General features: G+C 43.5%; 1 protein-coding gene across 1 annotated transcript; it reads right to left on the reverse strand.

Moving 5' to 3' along the window:
* Positions 1-1,810: 1,810 nt before the first annotated feature.
* OLIG3 (oligodendrocyte transcription factor 3) lies at positions 1,811-2,632 on the reverse strand. The gene has a single exon (XM_045011732.1). It carries the CDS (start codon positions 2,630-2,632, stop codon positions 1,811-1,813), a length of 822 nt encoding a protein of 273 aa, XP_044867667.1.
* Between the last annotated feature and the right edge of the window lie 14,464 nt (positions 2,633-17,096).

Genomic DNA, 17,096 nt, shown 5'->3' on the forward strand with positions numbered 1-17,096 from the left:
AAATAGTCGACTTTCTCTTACAGAATTTTTATACAGTAACGTCTAATGTAGGGGCAATAGAGAGAGGTGTTAGAGATGGGGTAGAAGAGGGAAGGAAAATAAAAGTCCGATTTCCAATTATTTCCCTGTATTATTAATGTGCAATAAGTAGCTGATTCTTTTCTAGTAATTATGGGGGGGAATCCTCTCTATAGAAAATAACAGTCTCTTCACAAATATCTGATAAATGGTGAATTTCGTAACTGCTACCCAATCAACCCAGAAACACATTTTCCCCAAAAATATTTTCTATTATTTCTCTTCTGAGATTCATTTTGAGCTTGTAATATTTTATAGTTGATTTTCTGTAACGGATTTGTTTTTAAAATCTCCTTTAGGCTGGAAAATAAATGTTATTTGGACAATAAGAAAAGTTAACTTACTGCTTCTCCTCTTTTCCGTGAATGCATCTGCATTTTGCACCAAGTATCATTTGGATCCTTCTGTATATTTGACAATCACTTTATGGTGATTTGTTTATGCATTCATAAAGATTTTCCATACCGTATAAAGAGAAATAGCCCTATAATTCAAGCAATTCATTTACACACGCAAGAACACACGCGGGGTTGGGGGGGAGGATGAGTGAAGGCTGGACAATTGGTTCCGTTTTTATTGCTATCTTAAAGGCAGTTCTCGTTAGCCTTCGGTTTGTTGAGAAAAGTCGCAGCAAGAGACAGATCGGCTTTCCTTTTCTTGTCTTGCAGTCCCAGACAAAGGCGAAACCAGAACTTTTATTTCATTTTTTTTATTTGAAATCTCATCCAGAAACACTGGTCCATAATAAATATATCGATAGTTATCAAGAATATATAAAAAATAAAGACACGTTGTGGTCTTTGAGGCCCTAACAAAATATTTCAAGCAAATGCCCAGGAAAACATAACAAAACCCAACATAAAACAACAGTAAAGTTCCAGTGGAGTAACACAATGACCAATCCGGCCAGAGTCGACCCTGCATGCAGATAACTGAGCAAGGGGCAATGTGGAACCCAGCCAGCTGACTACTACACTGCACTTACAACAGGAGATCTGGCAAAACAGGCTTTGGGGATGTTGTGCGTGTTTTGCACGATTTCTCTTTCTTGTTTTATACAGCCACAGACGGGAAAAGAAATGAAACGCTTTAGAGAATTCACTATTAAATCCTTGTTACAAGGAAAACTGCACCATTGCCAGTACAACATGTTTGAACGAGATTCAATTATAAGCATGCATGCATTCTTTTGAGCTACATTGTGTAAAAAATCATCACCATTCCTAGCTGTCATATCCTGGAGTGGAGCAGAGAAGAGTCCCAGAAATGTAGGCGTTGCCTTTAAAAACAAACAAATAAACAAACAAACAGAAAAACCAAACCCCAAACAACTCATCGTCTCTTTGCAGCTGCGAACAGTACAATGACCACCATGTCTTTCTTGCTGTTTTTTTTTTTTTGCATCCACGTTAAGGAAATATTTACATTTTTTTGTTTTGTTTTTACAACAGGGATTTTTGTTTTAGTATAAGAAGAAAACATGGCCCGAGAATCCAACTAAAACATTACCTTTGTAAGGTCCTTACTACACTAATCCCTTGTTACCACAAATGCAGTTTTGACAAGCTCGGATGTCAGTGGGAAGGAAACACACTGGAGTTCAGCAAAGGAAAAGAAGCATGCATGCGAACGCAGGACTTCTTGTGTGGAGTCTTCCTGCAGCATCACCTACCAGAACTTGTTTGAAAGTGTGATCTCTGGTATAGCTAAAAAGGCTCTGGAGCTTTCATTGTCACTTCAGTAAGTCCTTGGATTCTGCTGAGAGCCTGCTCACGTTGGCTGTGGTGAGGGCAGACAGGTGTGGCGGAGGAGGCATTTGACAGATAGTGCAAGGGCAAGGCAAACCTGACCAGTGCTGGAAGCCACTGCCAAGCTGGAGGGCCGGAGGAGCAGAAGGAGTCTTGAGTAAAGAGTGAGGGGGCCTGATCGTGCCAATCCCTGGTAGGGAGGCGGACAGCGGGGAGGAGGTGTTGGCTGAAGACAAGGCACTGCCAAGGATGGGGTGGACCTGGTGGACCGTGCTAGCTGCGTGGGCCGGGTGCCCGCCTGAGTGTCCCACTGTCCCGCAGTGAAAGGCGGAGTGGTGTCCTCCATAGATTTCACCCACCAGCCTCTTCATCTCCTCCAGGGAGCTGGTGAGCATCAGGATGTAGTTTCTGGCCAGCAGGAGGGTAGCAATTTTGGAGAGTTTCCTCACGGAAGGTCCATGAGCGTAGGGCATCACCTCCCTCAGCCCATCCATGGCCAGGTTCAGGTCGTGCATCCTTTTGCGCTCCCGCCCGTTGATCTTCAGCCTGAGCTGCTGCAGGTCCTGCTCCGAGAGCTGCTTCTTGATTTTGTACTTGCTGCCTTCCCCTCCGGCCTTGGAGCCGTTTCTGGAAAGGCCTTCCCCGGACATCTTCTGCACCAGGTCGCCCTGAGTGGAGGAGACCGAGTTGAGCCGGTTGTCCTGATGGTGGTGGTGGTGATGGTGGTGATGGTGATCTCTCAGGTACATCTCATCCATGTCTGGCGAGGAAGCTCTGCTGGAGACAGAGCTGGAGTCAGAATTCATTGTATTGGGGCTTCGGAGCAAGAAATTTCTTCCCTGCTCTGGAGAGGGTGAAATAGGATTGTTTAAAAAAAATAATAAAATAAACTGCAGGCTCTGTGGGAGGGGGGAAGGTTCAAACAGGAGGAAAACTCTCCTTTCTCCCTCTAATCTCTCCCGCTGGCTGCCCAGCCTGTTTACGGGATAGCTGGTTGGTGTGTGCTTGAACTAACCTCAGCCTGGAAAAGAGGGGCTTTTATAGCGCTGCAGCAGAGAAAAGAGACAAAAGAAGCCCTCCTATCTATAATGGTCTTGTTAGGATGACGTGCAATTATTCAGGGCGGTGCGCTTTGACTGTCCCATTTAGCAAGGACTCCCATTCATATTCATTGTGGTGCCACCCTGGGACACCTCAGCCATGGACCATCAGGAGTCAAGCAGACACAAAACCCCTCTGATTGACAACACGCACTCATCGCGGCATGTTCACGCCTTCTCCTCCCCCTGGTTCTAATTTCCAAAATAAAACTGCATCTAGTGTACAGTAAAGAGCAGAGGGTCTGATTTGGATGTGTATTTGCTTGGGGTCATTTTTCAGTCTAGCATCTCAGTGTTAGGTAACGTTGTAGCAAATTCTATTTGTCTGAGGAAGGAGAGGAGGATTGTTTGCTTTGGTTTTTTTCTCTCGTGTGTGTGTGTTTGTGTTTTGTTCTTTCCAACCCGAAAGAAAATAATCGTCTTCATCTCTGAATCTTTTTTCTATACATATTTGAGTTTCCCTTTGTTTCCATGTGTCACCGATCTTTATAATCTCCTTGCTTATCATTTCTGCGCGCAACTAACGCTGCTTTGCAGGTTTCTGTTACATTGGATTGTACCTTAACTGCCTTAATGTTGTAGGGTTTTTAAAAAAGTAATTATTATGGTGCCTACTGTCCGTCCACAAACAATCTCTTTCGCTTAAAAATATTTGGAAATTAATCTCTCTGGCTGCAACCGTTTGACTTTCTTTGGACTTTAAATAAAAGGGAAACTTTGAATTTGTGTTGACAAGTATTTTTTAAGATGATCATTCAAATTGTTTCCAAATTAGAAGAGAGACCATTATATATATATTCCCAGATCTCAAAGTATTTATTTCGATACACTGAATGGGAGGAGGTGGGGGAAAGGAAGTCATCTGTGAATTGGGCTGACTGAGAAGCTGCATAAAAGAACTGGACACATGCAGGCAAAAGGAAACACATCAAGTCACAAGGGAGAGAATCTTGCAAGCAAAAGCTAATATAGATGCGATGAATGTTTGTTAGTAGTGAAGTAGTTCTGGTTTTATTTGGTTGGTATATATTTGATAACAGACACAGTAAGAGACTGGTGTGTGTGTGTGTGTGTGTCAGTGAGAGAGAGAGAGAGAAAGAGAGAGAGAGAGAGTGGAGTGTGTTGGGATGTTGGAGGATGACAGTTTGTTTCTATAGCTGGAAGTCCTTATCTTGCCCTGCGTGTGTGTGTATTGTGGAGGAGCTTGTGAGAAGTGTAATGCAAGAGGGTTCCAGATATGCGGCAATCTGGCTACCGATGTGTATGTAGGGTTTGTTTGTGGGCATATGTGAGTGCTTTCTGTGGGGGCCGGGCAGAGATCCTATGCATTGGGATGCGCCTTGCGGGGCTGGGAAGAGGGAAATTTGAGGGGGCAGGAGAAGCCTGCCAAAGGCAGGTGTGCTTATGAGGAAGAGTGTATTTTGGACCCCCAGGAGTAGTTTTGTAGAGATCAGGTGTTCATGGAGGCTGCTCAGCCACTGGGATTACCTGGGATTGATTTGTGTGTGCTCTGCACGTGCTGATTGCATGGGTGTGTGAAAGGGAAAGGCGTAGGGAGCGAATTGTGAAGAGTGACAGCGAAGGTTTGTCTTGACTAGGGTGTTAGCAAGCACGTTCCAACCAACCCCTTCGACAACTCTAGTGTAGACAAGGCAGTGGTACTTTAACATGTGCAAACTGGCTCAAGTTGAAGCCTGGACTCCCCCTTTAACAACACACCGGATTGGAGAATGAAACCTTGACAGGAATGTTCAGTCTGGGGATGGGTTTAATGAGAAAAGAAGACTAACTGCACTGCTCAGACTAAAAACAACTGCCGGCAGTTAGGGCCCAAGTCATTGTTACTCCAAAGAGACTTCAGACCCACATGGAGAAGAGTCAGAAAGGGATGGACGCTTTCATCCGATTGATTCTAACTGTACTTAATCTGCTGAGACAAATGTAAGACGTCCTGATTGTCATTGTTTGTCTGTAAATCCCGAGGTGGGCATTGGAGCAGCTAGATTGGTGAAAAGAAAAGAAAAGACGCTCCTCTCACGTTAGGGCAAGTTTAGACCAATAACTGGACCGAGAAACAAGGTGCATTACCCCTTGTTCAGAAGAATGTATCACAGACAGAGAAATAATTGAATTCAATTTCAGCTTGTTAAGCTTCTGCTGAGAGGCTCGGAGACTCGGCGTTTCTCGTAGCTGAAACATTTCATGTGTCAAGAGAAAGCAAAGGTGTCTGAATAACGTCCCAACTTCCCTCTAATCTGGCGCTTCTACAACGATTCATTCCCCTTTTAACGATATCAATAACTGAATAATGCATTTGACGATCGCCCCCCTCTTCCCAGCCAAGGGGAGTAAATCTAGGAAGGACCAAGCGGGAGTCGGGGGACTCAACTCCTAGCGCTATCTTTATTCCTGAAAACACACACGGAGTTTCTCTCTCGCTGCCTCCTTTTCTCTCGGGAACATTTTTACTTGCTTGAAAAACTGTTGGCACATGATGTTGTGCTGAGCCGACTGATTCTCAGAAAAAAACAGTGTATCTACTGAAGAGTTAATAAAGTGAGTGTTAATTGCTGCACTATTAACATGCTAGAAGGCAAATGTGTAACTATTATAGACGAAGGGGGGAAAGACCCACCCCCGCAATACCCCCCCCACACACACACAAGTGATCATAATAATGCGATAGCTTTAACCAGAGGAATTCTACCTTCGTCCTCACAACCAACCTTAAGAGAACTTCCATCGGACCAGGGTCCGGGTGAATGGCTCAGCCTTCTGCTTGGTCCCCAGGCGTTGGCGTCTAGGCAGAGCCCTGTCCTCATATTGATATGGTTTTATTTCCTCTTAGCAAGAGGCAGCAGCGCCAGTTCCCGGCTTTCTACCCAAACATCTGCTGCATGGGAGAAGCAAGGCAGCCTTCTCCAGGGACTAATGACCTGCGATTGGAATCCGGGTGGCTGCTTCCCTCTTCCGAGGGAAAAGTGTGGTGGGGGAGAGGGAGGCCCTTTCAGCTGGGCCAGCCCCGCTCTGGGGGAGGAAGGGGGATCGGTAGAGAGAAACGGAGTTCCTGGCTGCCTTGTCCGCCCTCTTGCTCATCCCTCTGGGCGTAGATCTGCTTCAGATTTCAGCGTCTCGCATTGCCAAGGGCAGCTCAGCACGTGCGATCCTTCTAGAGTTGCAGGTTCCCTTCAAGCAGTGATTGAGGGGAGAGTTACAGACTGAGGGCATGTTTTGCAGGTGACAAGCTGGCACGTGTTTCTCTCTCTGTGTCCTACCCAGGGATGGCCAGATTTGCTTTGCATGTACCGGCCGGAGACAGAAACCCGAGGGGTGGGAAACCGGGATCTTTACACGGAATTTTTAAAGCCGGGTGTGTTGAACGGGCTGATGGGGCAGACAGTGGTAGGGAGCTGGGTTCCCCGGTGGGAGGGATGGGATGCCAGCATCATTGATTGGGTGTCAGTGGGCAGAATCTTGCTGTTAGGACATTATACTTTGGGCCCGGTCTTTCAGCTCTTATTCAGAAGATCCACAGACACACACACGCCTTCCCTCCAACAGGCCTGGGAGGGTTTTGTCTGAGCTAGGCTCTCTGGCAAAGGAGCAGAATTCGAGCCGAGCGTAAAATATGCCCCCAAGCTCCTGGCAGGGATCAGTGCATGAGGGCAAAAGGCAGAAATCCAGCCTTGCACGGCGATCGATGTGGCTTTCCCCAGCCACCCCAGTCTGCCGAAGAGCTGAGCCGTAACCCCTCCCGGCAATGTTTTCTCTTCCTCCGAGTGGACACGCCCAGCATGCTGACCTGCAGAAAAGGGGACACCTTGCGAGCTACAGAAAGGGGGGCCGAAGCGGGGGAGGTGAAAGGACTGGGAGGCACCGGGTTGGAGATGAAGCAATTTGATGCATACATGGCCTTCGGGCTGACTTTCCCCACACTGCCGCAATCCAGCCCCCACGTCCCGTTCCAGCTCCTTGGCAGTTTAGATCCACCGCACACACCCGCATGGTTCCCGTTACTTCCCTTCTCCCTCCCACCAGCCTCCCGAGACAGAGCTTTGCCGCGCCGACTGGAGAGCGAATCGCGGCTCCTGGGTTTTGTTGCGTTAATTTGAAATCCAACGTAGAAAGAAAAGTACAAATAAACGAGCAACGCAGAGCTATTTTCGGGGCATACGAGTGTCCCCAATAATCGGATTCCTCCCGAATGCAATGAAAAGACTCGGGACAATTGTTATTTTGCAGTTGCTGCAACTTTGGCTGGTGCATTGGTACTTCAAGGCGTTCAACCTTTTCTCCTTTTTACTAGCGCACATTTTGTTACAGCCGAAAGGACACAAAATCTACTCAGACCAAGTCAGCGATATCAGAGAAGCTCTGTTAGTAGCAGTAATGCAAGACTTGACAGAAAACTTCACTGCACTGAAATTCTTGCACATAAACCCAGCCCTATGCCAGAAATGACTAAAAGCTTCTTTGCCCCATGTATATTATCTAATCCTTCCCGTCTGCAGTGTGGGAATAGAAACAAGCAAAAAGAAATCACACACTTTCGAGAGAATGGCTTTGCACGGCAGTCTACAATTTAGATAGATGGGTTCGGTATTAATTACCATCATCGTCGTCTCAGCCTTCATCACCCCTTGTTGGAGTTTGCTAATGCAACAGGATGTTTCCCCAAACTAGACCTTTTTGTTTAAAACGGGGCATAAGTGATTACTGTATTCATTGCAGCAGAAAGATTAGACAAGCAAAACACCCGCTTATCAGTTCTATTCCTTGTTAGGGTAGGAGTGTTCCCTGCAATACGTGCTTCCCTATAGTCTCATGTGTGTGACTATAAAGCAGTGTATCATACTTCTATGTGCTGATTACTCTCAATTACCTGCTACACTTTGCTTTTGTTTTGTTTTGTTTACTTTAAAAAGTGAAATAGGGCCAAAAGCAAAAGCAGTCTGAGACAAGAGTATTAAGGATATTAAAAACTAGATCCTTCTCCCCTTTCAATCGATAGCAAAACTCCCAGTGGTATCAACAGGAGCAGAATTAGGCCCTAAGACTCTGTAAGCTAGACAAACACATATTATAATAATTGGGGGGAGGAAATAATAAGAAAGCTAAACTGTGCTGGGAAAACTAACATTTTCCTTCCTTTTTGATCCACTTAAGGGAAGAATGCCAGTTTGATGAGAAAGATACATATTTTCTGATGAGAGGAAGATGCCCAACTGCCTTGCACTATATGGCTTGTGAGATTCACAGGATGTGAGGAAGTGCCAGAATACCACAAGTGCTAATTATGTGACTATATATGAAATGTAATCCATTGGCAGGACTGGAAGTTTAATTTTAATGATGCATAAACATCATGGCTGATTAGGACTTGCAGATTCATTATACTGTTCTGATTTTTAAAGGTATATTAGAGTAGAAGTAATGAATTTCTATAGACATTGTTTACCTGATTTTAATTAGTGAATGTACTTCAAATTAGCAACACCTAATTCTGAATTCTTGTGCAGTTTCTGATGGTGTATGGATGTGTCCTAAATATTTTTAGCTTGGAGGCATGTTACATCCTGGATCACTTCAGTGGTGGTTTTGTTTTGGCAGGGAACACAGGATCTGACCTCCTGACATAAGGACTGACTGATTAATTCAATAGGGTGTAATTTTAATGTATTACTACTGTGGGATTTTTAAGAGGTTATTTTGGTTTATATTTTTTGCCACCTAGATTTTGTTTTTATTTAACCAAGATTCTTATGATACATGATATTGTTACTATTTTATTAACTAATACAAGAAAGAAAGAAAGAAAGAAAGAAAGAAAGAAAGAAAGAAAGAAAGAAAGAAAGAAAGAAAGAAAGAAAGAAAGAAAGAAAGAAAGTTGACTGTTATAAATGCTTTATCATAATATGTTGTACTGAATTCTGAAATCTGCTTGTACTTCTAGAAAGCATGTATTTCATTCAAAAGAAAGTAGTCTGGGTTCCTTTGTTATATTCTGTTTTTGCTCAAAGTGTGTTACTGATTTACAACCAGATTGATAGTACCTTATCATTTGACATTCATACATCACTTAATTGTCTGTAAGGCTGATACTTATTTTTTGTGATAATCACAAGCTTGTTTTCCAATAATTGACTCGATCCCATTCCCAGTGAAACCAGTATCAAAACTCCCATTGAGTGGATTGGGAGTAGGATCAGGCACATGAAGGTTGTCACTCTCCAGATTCCAGTCAAATAAAGCTAATGGGGAAATTTCCCCCTTGACTCACACTCCTTTTCAAATTCATTAACATCCAGGGTAGAAGTCTGAGCAGACTGCGATGCCATTTATAGGGTATGATCCTAGAGCCCTTACTCAGGCCAAAGTCACATTGAAATGAAGCAGGATCGGGCACTTACAGATTCTTGTTTTAAGACAGTATATAACATACATTGTAGAAAATAACAGAGGTGTGACTACTTTCTCTCTCTAGTGCAGTTGATTGGGATTGCCATTTTCTTCCTAGATTTAAGTACTGCTTTGCAAATCTTTATGAAAAAAGCAGACATTTAAAAAACTCTGAAAAGTCAAAGGGACAGAATTTTAGAAGTCAGTTTTCAAAAACTAATTAGTTTTATTTGAGGTGTGTGAATTGCTAATCCTTGGTGACATTTGATATGAACAGCCTGAAATTAGTTTCAGTAAACAAGTAAAACCACTTAATCAACAATTTACATTTTGTTCATGTTTTTTTTTGTCTTGCACTAAAGATATCTAAATCGTAAGTTTTACATTTAATGAATAGATTATGGTAAATAAATCTGAACATCTATACCATCAGATATACTAGGGTATTAATCAACAGTGAAATACTTTGCTGTCTTTGGATTTTAGAGAGAATAAAACCACTCAGGGTTGCTCATATGCATCCATTCAATAATTTATTTTTTAGGTGCCTGGCAAAACTGGCATTACCTCCACACACACTGAAAAGGTCTGCACCACAGTTATTTGCTTTGTCAGTCATAAAGAGTTGTGATTATCACCTGCCCATTATGTGTACAGAATGGGCTGAATCAAGCAGTCTTTATTTATGCAAAGCTCCCATTTACTCTGGAATCAGGACCAGTTTGTATTAAGGTTAAAAGATAATCATAATACTTTTCAGTGGTCCTTCTTTAATTTATTTCCTTTTTTCTCTCTCTGTTGACCACACACACATATTAAAGACTAGAATGTTTTAAATTAGTGATACTGGGATTTTAAAATAACTGATCAGTTTTCCTCCTCTTCCCTGGTAGACCCTTAAACCACTTACAGTTGTGCACATCTGAGTCTCCATTAACCTCCTTTAAACACTGGCATTAATGCTGACCCTTTTCCACTGACTTTTACCAGTGTGTATGAACAGAGACATAAATAACAATGTCAACTGAGAATGAAAAATGGACAGACAGAGAAGACATGAGAAAATATAATAGAGGAAATCAGCTGTGTTGTTCTTTGGTAAGTTTATAGGCAATTTAATATACCTATAGCTAAAATATTAGTGAAATAATCAAATGAAGTGTAAAAGGGGTGCTAAGGTTGCAAACATTTTGTAGAAAGACTAAGAGTTCAATTAAATTCAATTATAAATTGGCATTAAGAAGACCACATAAAAACAGCTGAGTCATCCAATAACCCCAAGACATTTCCAAGTACACAGGGCTCACTAAAGAGAAAAAAAACAATCATCTTTCAATATATACATACTGAAATCAGTCAGGCCACGTATAATGGCAATAGCACTTTAGCTACATTTATTCATTTAAACTCATTTAGATAAATGGAAAATAATATGCTTGGGGAAAATAATGTCAAGCATAAGCAGAAAATGGAAGAAGGAGGTTCAGAAAGCAACGACAGAGGCAAGGTTTGGGCTGATAGTGTGTAATCAGATGGACACCAGATCACACTCACAGGAAAAGATCAATAATTTTCTGAGATGTATGTACATTCTGAGGTGTTTCTTGTATAACAGAGACATTCTAACTAAGGAATCTATGACTGGTCCTACTCCATGTCACCTTTCAGAAAGGTACCTAAGCATGTGTGTACCTTTAAGCATGACAGCAGTCATGTCGTCAATTCAGAACATGCCTTTTTGTGTTTTTTTCCCCAAGAATATTCTAGGGAAGAGGTTTACTGGCAGGGACGGGGAAACAGCAGATTTGGAGTGATTATGGAAAGTGAAATAGAATTAGTTTCCAATCTCAATAAACAATATGGATGAAGGATGAGAGAGGAAACAGAAGCACAGAGAAATAACATGGCTTGCCCCGTGTCACACAGCAGGTCAAAGATAGGGCCGGGACTAGGTCTCTTGATGCCAAGTCCAGCACCCTCTCCACAAGGCCACATTGCCTTTCATGTTCTGCAGTGAGGGCTGGAAATTCCAAACACATGGTACAGTCTGATGAATTCAGAAGGACAAACACACTCATTGGAAGCATTTTCATGAGCCCCAACAATATGCTATCTTTGGCAGGAAGGATTTAGTGGTACCCAAGGAGGAGGTGAGCTCAAGTAAAGGCAGATAAATTGTCCCAACCCTCCTTCAATTTTGTGGTGAAATTTCAATGGGAAGGTCCTAAGAGGACCCGTTCCAGTACATCAGCACATAAGCTCTACTTCCATGAAGGCTGAGAGAGCTAACAGTCTCTACTAAGCCAATGATACTGCTTTAAACTGGTTGCTCATAGGCATCCATGAATAACACCGCATGCTCCTTTCCCCTTCTATCTAGTCTCTCTCCTCTGTGGTCAGCCTTTGCTATTATTAACCCACTGTGTGAGAACCAAAAGATTAGATTCCAATCAGTGGCAGTGTCATGTGCCCAGGAGGTCTTATGGGTCTGGCCTTAAGTCCTTTTTTCCTTTTAAATAAATAATCCTGCCTCACAGGAATGGTACAAGAATCACTGAAGTACCAATGCCTTCATCCTGGAATGAAATGACTTTAAACACTGCTAGCAAACGTCACTTTGAAGAAAAACCTAGAGAATAATGATTCCATTACTGAAGGCTGGTTTGTGTACATTTCAGTCTGCCCCCACACTGGGCTGTAGTGTGGAGCCACAAGCCCCTCCTCATTACTACCGATCTGCACCCATATAGGGAAAAGGACAAGGCATGGTCGAGCACTAAACCGATTTACTACCGAACATTTTCCACTTCACATATTCCACCTCATCAGTATTTCAGTGTCCTTGTGGAATAATAAAATAATAACAAAATAGTAATACTAATGATAATATAGTGCCGAAAGGCCTTAACCAAGATCAGGGCCTTACTGTAAAAAACACATAGTAAGAGACAGTCTTGGCATGGAAGAGCTTATACTCTAAATAGACACAGTAGGTGGGAAAGGCAGACAAGAATAAGGGACACACACAAAAGTTAGGGGAGAGGAAGCAGCTGGATTCATTTCTCTTGAGATGGGTGAGGTTTTAATTTCAGATCTCCACATTAAAGCTGTCCTAAACTGCAGTGTAAATTAATCTGGGCACACTAGGTTTGTGTGTAAGATTGTAAGTTAAGCGTAGGTGTAAAATGAGTGATATTTGTCACTCATGTAACTAATAGTTTATTTAGAACAGGAGTTTTACAAAAAGTAACCTTTGGATTTTTCTATCCACCAACATCAACTCTGATACCAAGTGAATTTCCACACCAAGAGCCTCAGGTGCTTGAGATGAGTATGCCCTAGGGAAGGGCTGCTTCTTGTCTCCGTATTCTGCCTATTCTGTCACTTCTCTACAAACCCACAGAGCCCCAACCATGTGATGTTAGCACACATGGGTTCCCCTGGGTTCCCAAGAGAGTTGATGATGAGCATGCCAAGAAATTGCCACTCCCCACTTTTCTCTGATATTGGAGCCTTTCTGCCCATCTTTAATCCTACTTGTTCATCTCCAGGCTGAAGAACAGTGCTGTGGGCCCCCAACAATTTGACTGCTTCTCTGAACCACTTTGGTCTGGAAATCTCATGACAGCTTTTCCCATATGTTTTCATTAGAACCATTTCCAACCTTGGACAAATCCAGGAATTGTAGAAATGGCAAATTAACCAAATGTTGGCTCAAATCCTGCCCACTTTACTCACTTTACCCACCAGGCCCCAATTGGAGGGCAAGTGAGTATTTGTAATAGTGTTAGTAAGATCTGAATCAACGTCACAGACTTCAGTGAGTAACTTGCCTTGAACTTACTATATTTTCTAACATCAAAAGAAATAAGAAGGTTCCATTTAAGTTTTCAATGACATTTCAGTTCAATTCTTATTGAATTAGACTGGTTCACCCATCTTTAAATTCTGCTGCCTGTGCGCCTAGTTTCCAGACAAACTCACATCTTATCTGAAGCTAAGGTTAACTTATAACAGTTATTATGCACAGTATGAGAGTTCTTCATTTTGTTTTTTTAATGGGGGTCTGTATACTTCTCCCCCTTCCAAGTGCTCGTGAACAATATGTTATTCCACAAGAGCTTTTATCCTAGTGAGCAGGAACTGAATGAACAAAAGAATGAATGAATTAATGAATGAATGAATGTATTAAAAAACCTCCACCTGCTCTGCTCCAAAAATCTCTCACTCCACTATATAGAGGCTTGTTAGTTTTGGCTGGCTACAAAGTACCCCTCCCCCTTATTTTTACACAATACAACAAATAGGAGGTGTTTTCAACTGAGGTTGATTACCGAAAATGAAAACTTAGCAAGAAACCAAAAATTGCTAGTTAACCTCTTGCTGTGGCTAGTATGGGGTAACCCCCATTGTCACTGCCCAAGAGATAATGATGGAGTGAGTAAATCAACAGCAGAAGAGAGACAAGGTAGATTTGTCTAATGCCTTTCCAGAAATCTCATGCAGCTCTAAAGCACATGCATACCCTAGGGGTGGATCCTGCAAGCCCGTGCCCACGTATGTAGTACTTACTCACATGAGGAGTCCCCATTGACTTTGCAGGAGTAAGGATAACTCACATGAACATACTTTTGCAGGATGAGACCCCCTAGAACCAAAAATATTGGTAAGCAATATTCATCTCTTCTCCCCCAAACACCAGACACACACAGTGGCTATAAGAAAACAGAATCTGCTCTGCATTCTTTGTCAAACAAGTGCAGCTATTGCCAGAAGTTTGTATCAGGGATGTCCTAAAGATGAAATCCAGGAAATTAGTGCTGGTTCTGTCTTCCTGGCAACATCTGATTGATTCGACTTGTACTGGAGACACACCTGTGGGTGGTACTGAAGTGAAGGAGTTTATGGCTAAGGGCTGCTGCCGATGATTAAACAGAAGAATTTGTTTATCCCCAGTAACCACAGCTTTCAACACCAATAAAAAAGCACTGTGTCCCGCATGAAGGTGCTGAAATGCTAAGCTAGCGCTCAGCTCCTTTTCTCTCTCTTGGTGGCATTTGAAAGTGTAAAGCTTTGAATACCAATTGCTTGAACTGGACATATGTGAATCTCTTCTAATCCTACTAATCCCGTCCCCAAGTGCTTCTTTGTATGGGAAGGCAACACACATAGATCTAAGTGAAAGTGGCCGTAATCCTGGAAATGTGGAAAAAGGTCCCAGTGTGAGAGTTGGGAGAGGGGAAAGCTCCCTAGCAGAGGGGACCTGCTGGAAAAACCATTGTCTTTGTGGGGGTGACTGGGGAAGACATGAAGGAGAACTCTCACCTTTTCTGGGCTGCTGGGAGGAAAGCAAACCCACCCAGCAGGAAAGCTCCCTCGCCAACAGCTATCGCATACTTGAGCAAACCCACAGAACTGAGACAAAGTTTCCAAACGCTGGGAAATTCACCCACTGGCAGCTTTCAGCAGTGTGAACCCAGCAGGCTAGGCACTAATGTGCTGACTTCATTATTTCCAACTCTCGCCTTTCTGAATGGCCGATGTGTTTATGGAATTGTGGGCTAGTCCTTCTTTTCTGTACACAGATATATGGAGAGAAACTGGGATCACAGCCCTAGTTAAAGAACTAGACAGTGAGTGTAAAGGGGGCCTGAGTGTAAATGAGAATCAGGCTGCGTAAGCATTTAGTCTTTCCCGAACAACAACAGGATATGTACTTAAAGTCAATTTGCAAGGGATCTGGTGCACTTACACAGCTCTGTGTGAATATCGAAGTTTAAAACTTCTGCAGCTAGTATCCTGATCACAGACAGGCAATACAGTAGATACAGTTTACAGCAAAATTAAGATTTCATTTATAGAGCTTTCACAATCATTTTTAAAATGGAGCAATTGAAAACATAATTTGCCAGCCAAATATTTAGTTTGTTGAATAACTCTCTAGATAAAACTATGTTAGGTGAGCAAATTGAAGCCTGTATATCCTCTGTCAGTTGACTATTTTATTACCTCACCAGACTTTGTGCTTTCATAAGTGTCAGCCGAAATCGACCTGCTGTTTAGTGGTCGAATAAAGCGTCTCCAATTCAAAACTGGAGATTATCTGAACAGTTTTGGCATGTGAGCCCCCTGAATGGAGCAAGAGCTCTGGGTGACAGGAGGATGGGGGAAGAAGCAGAGAGCCCTGACTTTGCCCTGAGTAGAACGATCTGTTTTTTAACAGCAATAAATAAAGAACTAGGCAAAAGTCCTAACGCGCTGAAATTATTTTCATGCAGGCAGAACAGTTCGTGTGAAAAGCTGTTTTAAAAGTGGACTGCAAGATTGGAAGGTTTTTTACCATCAAAAATGAAATAAAATGGTCTGAGATTAAGAATCAAGCTGGGCCTGGTTGTTATGGGTCTGAGTGAATTCAGTGGCATTTCCTGTGTGAGTAAGCACTAGTCATGCAAATAAAGTGTTCCTAGCTTAAGGGCAAACTTCTGGACCTTGCACACAGCCTGTTTGCTTAGGTGGTGTGCAAGAGTTTTGCAAGGGGGTCCAGAAGGAAACTTCCCTGTTAGTGTGGCTTCAGGAGACTGCACAGTGGCTTCACTACACCACCTCTGCAGGAGTGTTTGGCAATAGACCAGTGTTTGCAGGCTGAATGGAGGAAGGCCCAGCAGAGCACAGCTGTTCAGCACAAAGGAAATCTTCAGCACTGGAATCACACTGGTTCCAGTACTAGGGTATTCAGGGTCTTCCTTGCCCAGAGAGACCTGGGGTAAGAATTTGCCTGTCAATTATCTCTAAAAATGATATTTAAAAAACAAACAGATTTTAAAGATGAATTGAAAAGGTTTTGACCTACCAGGACCTGAATTCATAATTCTCTCTTACACCTGCAAAAGCTGACCTCACTGTTACCCTAAGAAGCAGGGCGGGTGCAAGGATGTTTCGCGCCCTAGGCGAAACTCCCACCTTGTGCCCCCCCCCTCAAGCCCTGTGGCAGCCCTCCGCCCTAAGGCAACCCCCCGGGGCAGCTCCCCCCCCCGCCCTGAGGCGCCCCCGCCCACCACGGCAGCTCTTCCCGGCCCAGGGAGCCATGCGGCAGCTCCCCCCCCCCCAGCTCACCTCTGCTCTGCCTCCTCCCTGAGCACGCCGTTGCCGCTTCACTTCTCCTGCCAATCAGCTGTTTGGCGCCGCAAACCTGGGAGGGAGAGAAGCAGAGTGGGGCGGCGTGCTCAGGGAAGGAGGCAGAGCAGAGGTGAGCTGGGGCAGGGAGCGGTTCCCCTGCATGCCGTGCCCCCCCTTACTTGCTGCAGGCGGCCCTCCCTGCACCTCCCTGCCCCAGGTCCCTCCGTCTAAATGCTGACGACGACCGGGGTGGCCGAAGATCCGGCCGCCGCGGTCGCTGCCGAAGGACCCGAAATGCCCCCCCCAAAATGCTAGTGCCCTAGGCCACCGCCTCGGTCGCCTAATGGGTTGCACCAGCCCTGCTAAGCAGGCAGAAAGCAGTATCTTGTTTTACTACCATTTCTTAATGATATCAATTCTTGCAGTGGCAAGGCAGAGCTCTGAACTCAGATCTTGGGAGCTAAGTGATTGGAGAAGTGATTTTCAAATATTTTGCTTTCAAATACTTTTATTTGTGATTCAAACCTGTATAATTATTCCACAACTGGGAATCTTCAACAGTTCCTTGTTTGTTTGTTTTGTTTAAAATAATTTTAGTTCATGTTAGTGGGCTAAGAAAAACTGGGATGATTAAAGGGCAACTATCCATTGGTGG

This window comes from Mauremys mutica, chromosome 3, assembly GCF_020497125.1.
Source record: "Mauremys mutica isolate MM-2020 ecotype Southern chromosome 3, ASM2049712v1, whole genome shotgun sequence".
Classification (NCBI taxonomy): Eukaryota; Metazoa; Chordata; order Testudines; family Geoemydidae; genus Mauremys; species Mauremys mutica.

Bases quoted from the DNA above. Each gene is read 5' to 3' on its own strand.
- OLIG3 (XM_045011732.1), bottom strand. From the start codon at position 2,632: ATGAATTCTGACTCCAGCTCTGTCTCCAGCAGAGCTTCCTCGCCAGAC.